The sequence below is a fragment of the Rhineura floridana genome, chromosome 8 (genome assembly GCF_030035675.1).
Source record: "Rhineura floridana isolate rRhiFlo1 chromosome 8, rRhiFlo1.hap2, whole genome shotgun sequence".
Taxonomy (NCBI): domain Eukaryota; kingdom Metazoa; phylum Chordata; class Lepidosauria; order Squamata; family Rhineuridae; genus Rhineura; species Rhineura floridana.
The window spans coordinates 64,875,120-64,887,983 of record NC_084487.1 but is presented as its reverse complement, the minus strand read 5'-3'; the positions used below and the strand labels follow the sequence as shown (position 1 = coordinate 64,887,983).

Genomic DNA, 12,864 nt, shown 5'->3' with positions numbered 1-12,864 from the left:
GTGCACAGGGAAGAGGAACCGAACCGTTTCCATTTGTTAAGCTCTGTCATGGCCCCGTCAGAGGACTCCTCCGATGAGGACGACTCAGGAGTAACAGCAGCAGACCCAGGAGCAGCAGACCCAGAAGGAGCCACGGAGGAAACTTCTGAGAATCCAGCTCCTTCTCCCCCTCAGCTGCAGAGCACCTCAGATACAGCAGAGGCCCTGCAGCCAGACGCAGACAGTGAACAGGATACTCCCCCCTCACCTGCAGAACGTAGACAGCAGAAGGTCAGGCAGAAGAGAGGCCGGCCTGTCCCGTTAAGGCCCAAACGCTGAGGGCTCACACCTGCTGTCAAACCTGCTCCTTATAAGGCACCCCTTGGCTTCAGCTGGTTACTGACTGCAATGTCAGGCGTGGCTTCGTGTACTCCTGATTTCTTTGCAACGTCTCTTGGACTGACCCCTTGGCAATTGATCCCGGACCTCTACTGACCTCGCTTCTGGACTTCGGACTCGGCAAGTAAGCTTCGGACAGGCCTGGCCCTTATCAGGTTCCCTCCTCATAGGCCTGGCAGATTTACAACCAGACTGCTGGCTAAGGACTTTCTTCCCCTGCCAATGACCCAGGCATTTCCAGCCCCCACTGGCACTGCTGACTCAGTGCAAAGCTGACAAGCTCATGGTTTCCTTCCCATGGAGTCAGAGGAAAGGTTTCAACCCCACCCCCTTCCCATGTGACACTGTTTCGACCCTGATCAGGAGCCTCAGCAATTTACACTTGTAAGAAGAGTCATACAAGTTGAAGTGACATTTGTCTTTTGTGTCACGTGAGGTTAGACCATACAGGAAGGCAAACATTCTTTTCTTTAAAGCAATGCAAGGTGTCCTTTCCTTTGAGAGAAGGGCTGGAGCTCAGTGGCAGAGCATCTGCTTTGCATGCAAAAGATCCCAGGTTCAAACCCTGACATCTTCAGGTAGTTTTTAGGAAAGACTCCTGTCTGAAACCCGGAGACCTGCTGCCAATCAGCAGTTTAGACAGAGGGGGAAGGAACAGCAACTCCACCCAAAGACACTCCCAGCAACTCCTGCCAATCAGTGTAGGCAATACTGAGTGAGAGGCACCAATGCTCTGACTCAGTATTAGGCAGTTTCCTATCCTATCCTATGTTCCTATGCTCTTGGTTTTTGAAGAGTGGCTCTGGCATATTTGGCTTATGCAGCAGAATTCTCCTTTTAATTTGTGAGATTGATACGAAGTAATAAGATGGAATGATCCCTTCAGTGCAATCACTCAACACTACTGAAAAATGTCCTTGTGCTTTTCTCAGACTGTTTATTTCCAAAAAATATGATTTTTTTGTGGCTGATAATGAAAGCATGCAGTTATTTTTAGCCTTATTAATCCACTTAGTGTTGATTTTTTTAAAAATGCTCATAAACATTTAGGGTGCCAAAAGTGAGAGGGCAATGTAATCAGCTTCCTGCTATGTTTTCTTTAAAGCATATTGTGCATAGTTTCTGCGGTCTATTGGCATATATTTGCATCTCTCACTGCATAATGTGGCATCTAATATGTTTTGTTTTCTAAAAGAACAGCAGAAAATATTTTTATGGTTATTTAGAAAAAATATACAGGATTTTCCCATTTTTTAAAAAAAAAATAATCAAAATAGGACCGTTTTAATTGAACCACAATGGAACAGAAGAGATTGGATTTTAAAGTGAAAAGTGGAGAAGAGGTGAGAGGATGCTTAACCCTTTCCCTCTCCACTGATTTTTCTACTCTTAATGGCCCTTCAGTCAATCTCTCCCCACGGCATTCCAATGTTTGCCTTCACAAACATATATTTGGAATTCTATCTGGAAGGGGAAATGTTTGGGGAAAGGTGATTTGGAATAGAAAATAAACAAGACAGCCAAAGAGGAAAGATCACAAATATTCCTTGGCTTCTCCAGTCCAAATAATCTCTTTCAGAAATTCCTTTTGCTGGCAACACGCCCTCCCAACACACACAAGATCATTGAGGAGATTTTGTGTGTGTGTGTGTGTGTGTTTAGCTTGTAGCTAAATTAGGCTGCAGCCTTATGCTCACTTACCCAGCAAGTCACACTGAATACAGTGAGAATTACTTCTGAATAAACATGTACAGGAATGCACTATTAAGTCACTTCTCTGTTACTCTGGTGTAGAGTATTAATTTTAAGTTGTTGATTTCCAGTATAGTATCTGCTACACTATAAACTGCTTTCTATAAACTTACAATTTAAATGTCACCCATATAAATCACTAATTGATTTCTCTAAGCATCAAGAAGATCACCTGAAAGCCTTAAGGCCTGAAAAGATTGTGATAGTATGAAAACGTGCCATATCTTCAAAGATAGCTTGCTGATTGGAGCAACGTTGTGTGCTATACACTGCTACTGCTATTACTACCACCACCATTATCACCACCACCACTACATCATCATCATCTTATTTTAGTGTGCCTTTTAAAAGAATAACAAATTCTGGCTTAGGCTATTACCTATGGGTCCTATGGGTCATATAAAGAGCAGTTACACTGAATTCCCTTGGATGAGGAAGTGCAGGGAATGCTTATCAAATCAAATTGGGAGTGATAGCTAATACTCTGGGAGATAGAAACAAACTGATCCTGAGGAGCAGCCTGTGGTGGCAGAGGCGATAAACCTAGATGAACATTACTTCATCCTTTAAAGCTTTCGACCAGGTGCCCCATAATATTCTGATTAGTACACTAGCTAAATGTGGGCTGGATGGAAAAACTATCAGCTGGATCCACAGTAGGCTACAGAATCAAAGAGTGGTTATCAACAGTTCCTTCTCAAGGTGGGGGGGTAAAGAATGGGGTACCACAGGGCTTGGTCTTGGGCCCAGTGTTCTTTAACATGTTTTTGAATGATTTGGATGAGGAGGTGCATATTATCAAATTTGCAGATGATACAAAATTGCAAGGGATACCTAATACCCTGGAAGACAGAAACAACATTCAAAGGGATCTTGATAGGCTGGAGCACTGGGCTGAAAACAACAGAATGAAATTTAATAGGGATAAGGGCAAAGTTCTACACCTAGGAAAAAGAAACCAAATGCAAGTTGTAAGATGGGGAATACTTGGCTCAACAATACTACGTGCAAGAAGGATCTTGGGATTGTTGTTGATCACCAGCTGAATATGAGCCAACAGTGTGACATGGCTGAAAAAAAGGCAAATGCCATTTTAGGCTGCATTAATAGAACTATAGTTTCCAAATCGTGTGAAATATTAGTTCCCCTCTATCTGGTATTGGTTAAGCCTCATCTTGAGTACTGTGTCCAATTCTGGACACCACGCTTTAAGGATGCAGATTAACTGGAACAGGTTTAGAGGAGGGCAACAAGGATGACAGGGAACTGGAAACAAAGCCCTATGATGAGAGACTGAAAGAACTGGGCATGCTTAGCTGCCTTCATCATCTCAGAGTGCAGGAAACGGCATAATGGGCTCAAGTTGCAGGAAGCCAGGTAGGTAGGTAGTGGGCTCTCTAACACTAGAGACATTCAAGAGGCAGCTGGACAGCCACCTGGCGGGTATGCTTTAACTTAGATTTCAGCTCTGTAGGATTTTTTTTTGTATGTGTGGGGAATTCCTTGACTGGCCTTTAGGATCCCTTTTTTGTCTATTCTACACTGCTGGGAAAATTCTAATTGGCTTTCTGGGAGTGATGTGGCTTGTGTGTTGTTTGGCATTGAGCACAAGCAGATGAGGAAGTTAAGAACATAAATATTAGGTACACTGAGGTGTTATTGGCACTGACAGTTAAGGGCACTGTTTAGGCATCTGCCATTGCCTTCTGCATAGTGGGTCCTTGGGGGGGTGCCCTTCAGGGCTTGTATGTGTTGGGTTCACATACCAAGGAGCAAGTGATTTTCTCCTAGTCCTTGATCGGGAAGTCACAGACTGTTGCTGTTACCATGCCTAGTGGCCTGTAGGGATGCTTCCCTGCTAGCGTTAGATAAAATCCTCACTTGCCTGTACTTTCCAAATTTGGTTTGCAGATCTTGCATTTGTTATATTAATAAATATAACCTTTTAACTAGCACTTTGCTTCATAAGTCTTCACTGTGGGTGTAGGAGCAACCTGTAAATGTTGCATCCCCTTTCCAGGCAACATTTGTATTAGTGATCTTTTCCTGTCATTACAGGTATTAGGTGTATGTGAATCAGTCCTCACAATTTCTTCCATAAGAATGGATGTTCCTGTAATTTGCTTAGTGATATGAAAACAAATACCTAGTGATGACACAAATCCATCTTCAAGCAATGCACTTTTCCACCCCCACCCCTGGAGTCATAAAGATATATGTGGTCAACTTAGAGCTGTCTGAATGGTACAGCCCCATGTGAATGCTATTCAAAGTGCTTCTGCGGGCCATTAATGGAACCATAGGAAGGGGTACTCTTCACCATACAGATCCTCTATATCACAAGTTTCATGTTGCTGCTAGTCCTTCACATCACTGACAGGGCCTCAAGTTCTATTCAGGTGTTCTTTTCCAAATGCATGAATGCTAGCCCCACCACTTTGATGATAACGTGTGTGCTGGCAACATCTCCAAGCCAACATGTGTTCAGCTCAATCTGAAGGGAGGAGAGCGCGAGCAGCTTCAACATACATAGGCCTTCCTTATTGGGGACAGGAACCTTGGCCAATTTGGGTTCATGGTCCTGTGTTGGAAATCCCATAAGTGTAGACGTCGTCTGATCACAAATCAATGGCGGGGGGGGCATGGGAGATGAGTACTGAATGCCTGAATCGGGCTTCAGTCTAATGCTGCAACCAAATGCTCCCAGGGACCTCTGGCAACAACATTGCAAGTATCAAGATGATGTGGAGGATCTATGAAGTATGCAGCACTACACAATACAGCTGCTGAATGAAGAAGCTGCCAAAGAGAGGCTTTTTCCAGTGGATTCCAATTTCTGTAAAGTGGTAGCTTTTTTTTTTGCCAAACACAACTTGTGCAAAGTTTTTCACCATATATGTGCTACTATTCTACATGTGCATCCATTCCCAGCCACTGCAGATTACTATGAAAGCACTCGTACTGCAGTACTTGGGCTAGATAAAACATAAGAGATATGGCCAGGTTTCATCATACTTAAAGCTGCTTTAGTGTTAAAATTCAATACAAGAACTGGTTCAGTTCCCTCTGATCACACTGATCAGAAAGGATGAATTGATCAGATGTGAATTCTATGCGACTTCACAGGGAAGGCTCCTGTGAGATGACCCATCATATATTCACACTCTCTGACACATCCCTGCTCTGAACAGCTGGAACTGCTCAAGAATTATCCCAGCAATGCTCACCAGTACACGGACTCATAGACATGCTTCATAATCAACAATTATGACCATTAAAAGGTCTTGGGGATCAACAGATTAGAAGCCAAATTTCCATGTCAATCTTTTTGATGTCAGCTACTATTCAATTTCATACTTTGGTCAAAAGCCAGAGTGGGAGATATCCAGGAAGCTAATAAATGCCAGATGCTTCTGGATCTGATCAGTGAATGTCTACTTTTAGACTAATCCCCAAAGAGGGGGTTGAAAATAGAACACTAAAGGACCTGGGAATTAACTTTAAGATTTGAATTTCCAAAGAAACAATCTGAACTTTCAGAATGTGATTACAAAATGATGAAAAGTGTTGGACAGCAACAGGAAAGCTGTGGTCCAACAGATGTTGTTGGATTGCAGCTCCCATTAGACCCAGCCAGCATGGTCAATGGTCAGAGATTATTGGAGCTGTAGTCCAACAACATCTGGAGAACCACTGGTTCCTCATCCCTGGGGTAGAATGTATTCCTATACTCTGGCAATATTTTTACAATTCTGATATACTTATCATTTTATAAGATAAAAACTAGTGCTAATATTATCTGATTTTAAAACCCTGATTGGTTTCTTAATACTTACTCTTGTGTTATTCCTTTCAGCTTTCAGTTCCGAAATTTCTTCTTCCTTCTCCAGTAGTTGTTCCCTGCACACATTTAGCTCTTTTGTGAGTGCAGCAAATTCCTGCAAAGGTAAAGAAAATATACAAGTGGTAAACATTTAGCTTTAACTTCTGAAGACATCAGCTTGATTTAGGCTGTATTCAAACATATATATTGCATTCATTTTGATTGATTATAATGTTAGTACATCTGTCCCAATTTGTAACATTCCTTTCATACTGCAGTACCTGTTGCATTAGAAAGCTGTGGGTTTTTGACCGATTATGCTGCCATGTCACACTAAATTTCATTCACACCAGTGGGAACAGTGTGACACCACAATGAATGCCATTGGACATATCTTGTTACTCCACCACCCTTTCTGCACATGCGCACTTCTGTTCCCCCATGACTCCCTCATGAAAATGATGGGAAAGATGGCATGGTAGTACAGTGCCCCAAATTTTATCACTTTGCTCCTGCAATTTTCTGGGGTAATGAGGTTGCAAAGTTTTTTTCTGGAAGCAATTAACACAGAAATGAGCGCTAAACTTCCACTATATTCTGCTAGATGTCCACAAGTGATTTATATGTCATGTAAAAGATTTTTTAAAAATGTGGAAATTGTCAGGTAAAGAAATATCAGGAAAATGGAATAAACTGAATGCAGTCTTAATCTCCAGTTACAGAAACTCAAACAGAAGTAAAACTTGGATGTGGAAACATTTCATAGAGCTTTTGAAAGCAATGGAAATGATGGGAATGAAATAATGCCTTTATCTAGATTAGAATAACTATATGTATGGCATATGCTCACCTTTGAGAATTACCCAAAGCCTAGAGCTTTATTCCACCCAACAGAAAGGTATACTGTCTGGTGCAGAATATTGTTATCAAGAAAAATATATTTTGAGTAATGCATTTTTAAATTCTTTTAACAGAAGCCCCCATTTCATCATCATGAGGAACCTATCTACCAACTGATAGCAGGCTCTTCAGTGCAGAAGTTATGCCTCCAAAGGGTCTAGGGCAGAAGGGACAGGAGACGAGGATGTGATGGAGGAGACAGGGCCAACCGGCCCCCCCACCAGGCTCAATTCTAATTGCATGGAGCTGAATGACTAAATAGGACATTCTGATTTACAAACATGACAGCTGCACAAACTGAATGAAAAAACAATGTTTGTGTAACTAGACAAAACCAGGAGTTTTATTTGTAACTTCACAATTTTTCAAAATATTGAATTTTAGGGCAAAAGTACATGTTTCCTTAACAAGCATATGTCCTAAACCTATATTTTTGAGTCAATGTGAATGTGGGGGTGGATGCAGGATATTTGTGGGGGGGGCATACTGCAGGAGATGCTTCACCTTTTCATCATCTACCCATTCCTCTGCAAATGCTCTCCTCATTTCCCCCCACTCCAACTTAGTTCTGGTCTTGGAGACCAGGTGGACAAAAAAACAGACCAAAAACAGGCAGGGGAAAGCATTTGCAGGGGAGAATTGTTGAGGGGGAAGAAGAGTGAAGCACTCCCCCCCTACTCTATCTTAATTAGCATTATGAGGTGAACATGGCATTGGGAACCCTGTTTGGCCTCACACTCATCACATACACTTCTGCTTTACAGCAGTAAATACAGTTCTGAGGCAGATCTAGAGATTTTTCCATGGTAGCCTATATGTACATTTCCCCCTGCCTAAAATGGAAGCTATGACCAGCAAGGTTATCTTCCCCGTCTGGACATATGTGGCAGCAGAACTTTTGATTAAAGTGTTTTCTATTCCACACAGTGGCATCATATATACCTGTGGCATAGGGAAAGGCCTAGGGTATTATTAATCAGTCTGAAAGGAGCTTACGTCCTATACCTTTCAAAACCAAGGAGACCACTATTGCTATTTATTGCTATAGTCCACCTATCTGGAGGGGGGACTTCAGGCTTGTGGGATCTACTTGATTGGTTATTAGAGCCCTGAGATTCACCAGCCAGTGGGGCAAAACAGTGGTCAGGTGGGCAGACCTATGCTAAGAATTAAGTAACAAGGTGCCTCTGAGCATATGCCCAGCCTAGGAATTCACAATTTACAAATACTTTCATGCAAAAATCCACTACTGGTTTCCCCCCAAGCATCCTTTTTCAGCAATGTAATTTAGGGAATGACTGGGGGGGGCATTTTCAGTTGTTCTTGTTAGACAACTGGGAGTCATAAATTCTTGCCAATGTACTACAATCACCCAACCAGTAGATCCCAATCTAACTTCTGCCCACCCCTAACTTATACCACATTTTAATCTGCAAAGTGTATCACAATTTTTTCTCTTTCCCTCACAAATTACCTGTCAGATATGTCATTAATATTTACATTTTGCAGAGAAGGTCTAGCCCAAAGTCTTCAGGGATTTTGTAATGGGTGGGAACTGGACCCAGGTCTTTAACAAAGCAATACAACAATATGCTGATGACACTCAGCTCCATTTCTCCATAACATCTGAATCAGGAGAGGCTGTGCAGCCCCTGGACCAGTGTTTGGATGCACTGGTGGGATAGATGAAGGAAAATAAGCTGAGCTTGAATCCTGGCAAGATGGAGGCACCATAGGTGAGACAGTCTAGATCCAGCTCTGTCCCTGGAGGATTAGGTAGTCTCAATGGCTAGAAGGGCCTTTTATCAGCTGACCTGGTGAGACAACTATGACCATTCTTGGACCAGGAGAGCTTGGCTACAGTAGTTCAGGCAGTGGCGACTCCAAGACTGGATTACTGCAATGCAATCTATGTGAGGCTTCCCCGGCATTTAACCCAGAAATTCCTGATGGGAAGGGGGAGGACTCCTATTCAGTGGCAGAGCATTTGCTTTCAACACAGACGGTCCCAGGTTCAATCCCCCACATCTCCAGGTAATGCTGGGAAAGAACCTAGCCTGAAACTCTAGAGAGCTGCTGTCAGTCAGTGTAGGCAATACTGAGCTAGATGGACCAATAGTCTGACTCAGTATAGGGGAGCACCGTATATTCCTATGTCCTCTATTTATCCAGAATGCTCCCCCATTCCATTAGAAAAACAAATACTGCAGCCCCATAGTTATTACCCACCAGCTAATGAAAAGCAATATTCTGCATAGGGGGAAGCATTCACAGAAGATAAGCATCAGATCCCCTCCTCCTAGAAATTATTAGGAACCATGAAATGGGGTATTATGAGATAAGGCTGCCAATGGCATGACTGGAATATTTCCTTTGCTGGGTATTTGTCAGTTACATATAGGTTTGTGCTCTCTGCTGTCTTTGCTTCAGTAATGGTTCCTGAGTTAATATGCAGACTGTGGCCAGGTTCACATGGGAGCTAAAATTTATGTTGAATTTGAAGCTTTTCCCTTCGCGATACAGTTCCATGGTTCACACATGTCCGTCCTCCCTACCTTCCAATTTGCTGTGTTGTTCACACACCTTCACCTTTATTAGTATTGCTGTTTCCTTGTGGCCCCGCCCCCAATTTAAATGTTAACTCCCTCCGGAACATCCCCATTGCTAATCGAGAAGGGGTGGGTTTTTCTATCAATCTAACACTAAGCCAGGAGACAGTGGGGGGTGCAACTGACACCAAATTACTTTTTTTCTGTTGTCAGTTTCATTTCCTCTAGACAAAGCCCTTTTTTGTGAATAAGGAATGAAATGTTTATAGTGCACAGTGTGTATGTTTTTGTGTTTGTGTGTGTGCACGCACACAACCTCTTTGTGAATGAGACTTTAGCTGCAACAGGGCTTCTGCAGGAGCTTTCCCCGGGCTGCATCCCGGCTAGAAAGTGTTAAATGGGGGGGTCAGGTTAACCCCCCTCTCCTTCCCCTTCAGAAAACCAAGCAGGGCTGCCCTGGTGCATCCCACGGCAAGTCCTGCTCTCTGGGATGCATCTCTTCCCTTCTCCTTGGGCTTTTAAGCTGGCTGTAAAGAAGGCAGCCTTCGCTGGCTGGCAGGACTGCTCGCTGCCACCACTGCTGTTGCCTCAAAGGGGAGGGGGCAAGGGGCTGCTTGCCCACCTGCATCCCGAGCACCGACCCTAAATATCCGCCTGGTCTCTTCCCCACAAACCGGAGCTGAGTGAAGCGGCTCCTCCTTCTCCCCCCCAGCAGACAAAAACACAGGGGAGAGTGGTAGCACAGTGACCCTTCTCTTCCCTCGCTGCTTGTAAAGTAAAATAGTGAGTAAATAGAGCATATAGCTGGTTTAAAGGACCGAGGGAGGGAACTTGCTGGGGGAAAGTGGGAGAAAGGAAGGTTAGAGCGACCGGAAGTTTGTTTGTCAGTGGCAGGAAACAAAATGATATCCAAAGACAGCATAGGGGGTGGAGAAAGGGAGGCGAACAAGCCGTGCAGCCAAAAACAGTGGAGAAAAAAACACACACAGCAGATGGGCACCAAAGCAGGTGCGGATTTTCAAACCAATTTTGGATTTTTATCGCATTGATTTAATCCGGATTTAAAGGCAACAGTAGCTGAATGCACTCGCATTGGCAAAAACGTCATGCAAACGGTCCAAATTAAAAGGATCTGGAAAAAGCACCAGATCTGCTTTAACCCAGAATGTGATCAGGCCCTGTGTGTAAAGAGCTAGTAGTGGAATCTCTCTGAATTCCTCCTAATTCTTAGGGTACCGCTTCCCATTGCAAAGTAATAATAATCTGAAACATTTATGTCACTGCATCAAGTGGTTTACCAATCCATTATTTTAGTGTATTATAGAAGACTCTTCTGAAATAATTATAGATTAATAATAGAATTCACTTAGTTTAATTAAACCACATGAAGCAGATCAATATAGTACATAGAGAATATTAAAAGCTTAAGCACCAGTGAATTCTGTATGAGTGTGTGTCTGCTGTTTATATAAAGTTAGGCAGTAAATTAGAGATTTGATGATTTATAGTTTTTGCAAAGGTTAATTATTTATCACTCCGATGCAGTAACTGTTTAAACTAGAATATTTGGATTTAGGCCAACTTCATCTCATCAAGGAACTGAGGGCTTTGATTTAACAGCTTTTAGTTGATGAGTTGCTCATTCATTATTAGAAAAGAACATAATTTACATTATCAACAAATGGCACTATTATGTTTTGCTTAAAAATTATTCTTGAATGAAATTCTAAGCAGATATGCATACTGTTTAGTCATCACTCCTTGGCCTGGAAAATAATACCTACCCTTGAACTTGCTTACAAACCTTAACCTGAACTCTGTTGTATAGTCTAATCCTATGCATGTTTACTTGGAAACAGATCTCATCAAGTTTAATGGGGCTTATTCCCAGGAAAGGATACATAAAATTATAGGGAACTGTTGGGAATGAACAGACATTGGATTAACTGTATGCTTGTTTGACAGCTCCGTTAAGAAAGTGGATTCACATTCCTTGAGACTTCTTTTTATATTACTGTACATTTGTCTTCAGTCTAATTAGTATTCTAACATCTGCTGTGACATCCAAAAGCAAAGGTTTTCCTTCAAAAATATTGTTTCAACCATATTCCGATTTATATATTTAATCAATTACTTAATTGCTCAAAACTAATTTGATGAGTAAGATTTCTTTGAGCAACAGCCCTAATTAATTCATATAGTTTGCTAAATTCACATTCTTTAGACATGTTTTTGTTGACATCAACCCCCCCGACACCCCCCCCCCAAAAGAGTGTATTTATCATGAATTTAGGGGTAGAAATCTCTAGCAGCTGAAATTTTCTTTGTGCCTGATCTGCTAGATTGTACCTAGCCATCAAGAGCTTGGTCTTCTCTATCCTGAAAGGAAACAGATATCTTCCTCTTGGGATACATTAACAGGCTTCTTTCTTTCTTTCTGAGAATGCCTCACAGGAATATTGAGTTTGACTTTCAGCTTTAAAATGAAATTATTTCTGTCATGCTTGGCTTTTGAGGGATGAGTTAATAACTGGGTAAGACATCACTTTTGAATGCTTCATTAAAAAAACCCCACAGATAAATGTCATTTGTTGACAAAAAATTATTTTAAAGTTTGTCATATAGCTCTTAGGCATTATCAGATAGCAGAATCTCTAAAAATATGTTGCCCCACAAACTAAAGCAAAGAAAGACAAGATTTTGCTTTATGCAGTTAAATAACAGCTTGTGATGATAATGACCTCTGCTCTATATTTGCTTCATAGATGCACAGAAACTAAAGGGATACTGTCATCTAGAATTATTGTTTGCTGCAGAAATGTTGCATGGTCAGTCATAGTTTAAGAGGCCTCCAGGTAGAAACTGCTGCATAACTAACACAGTTTGACAGACATAACTGTACTCTTAAGGTTTATAAGAAATTGTAGGGTTGCCACACCAACTGAAAAGCTAAGGATGGAAATTACTCAGCAAATAATCCCATTTTTTAATCTGAAGGATTAAACATGTTGCCCTACATAATGTTTAATTTTTTTCTATTACCCACTTTGAGCTTCGGAAAAGGGGGCTTAAACAATCAAGTAAAAAAGAAAAAAAGAATTTCCAAAAGATTAAGAGTGAAGAATAATTAGGTTGCTGATGCTGTACGGTATTCCATGAACTTGAATCTTTTTCAAGGTAGTGTTCAGAAACAATTCACAAGCATCTATGGCCCATTCCCATGGCCTAAAAAGTTACATGGAAGAAACACAGGGAGGGGGATGACAGCCACTGTGCCCTCTCTCAACCTCCATGTGTTCATTGGCTCTCCGTCCATAGAACGTATGGGTTAGAACCAGACTCACATAGCAAACCTAAACCAAGCCTGTGTTTTCCCTGTTCCAAACTCTGTTCAGGAGTGGGGCTACTGCCAGCTACGATGTCCTGAGCCTGGTAGAGAGAGAAAAAAGCCTTTGACTTACA

The 12,864-nt window shown here is 41.9% G+C and overlaps 1 protein-coding gene across 1 annotated transcript in view; it reads right to left on the bottom strand.

The window, feature by feature from the left end:
- The window catches only part of PPFIA2 (PTPRF interacting protein alpha 2), a 407,895-nt gene that overhangs the window by 134,188 nt on the left and 260,843 nt on the right, over positions 1-12,864 (bottom strand). The window contains exon 4 of the mRNA XM_061639649.1: positions 5,967-6,068. Within this exon, the coding sequence (XP_061495633.1) occupies positions 5,967-6,068 (102 nt within the window). The remainder of the gene's footprint in view (positions 1-5,966; positions 6,069-12,864) is intronic.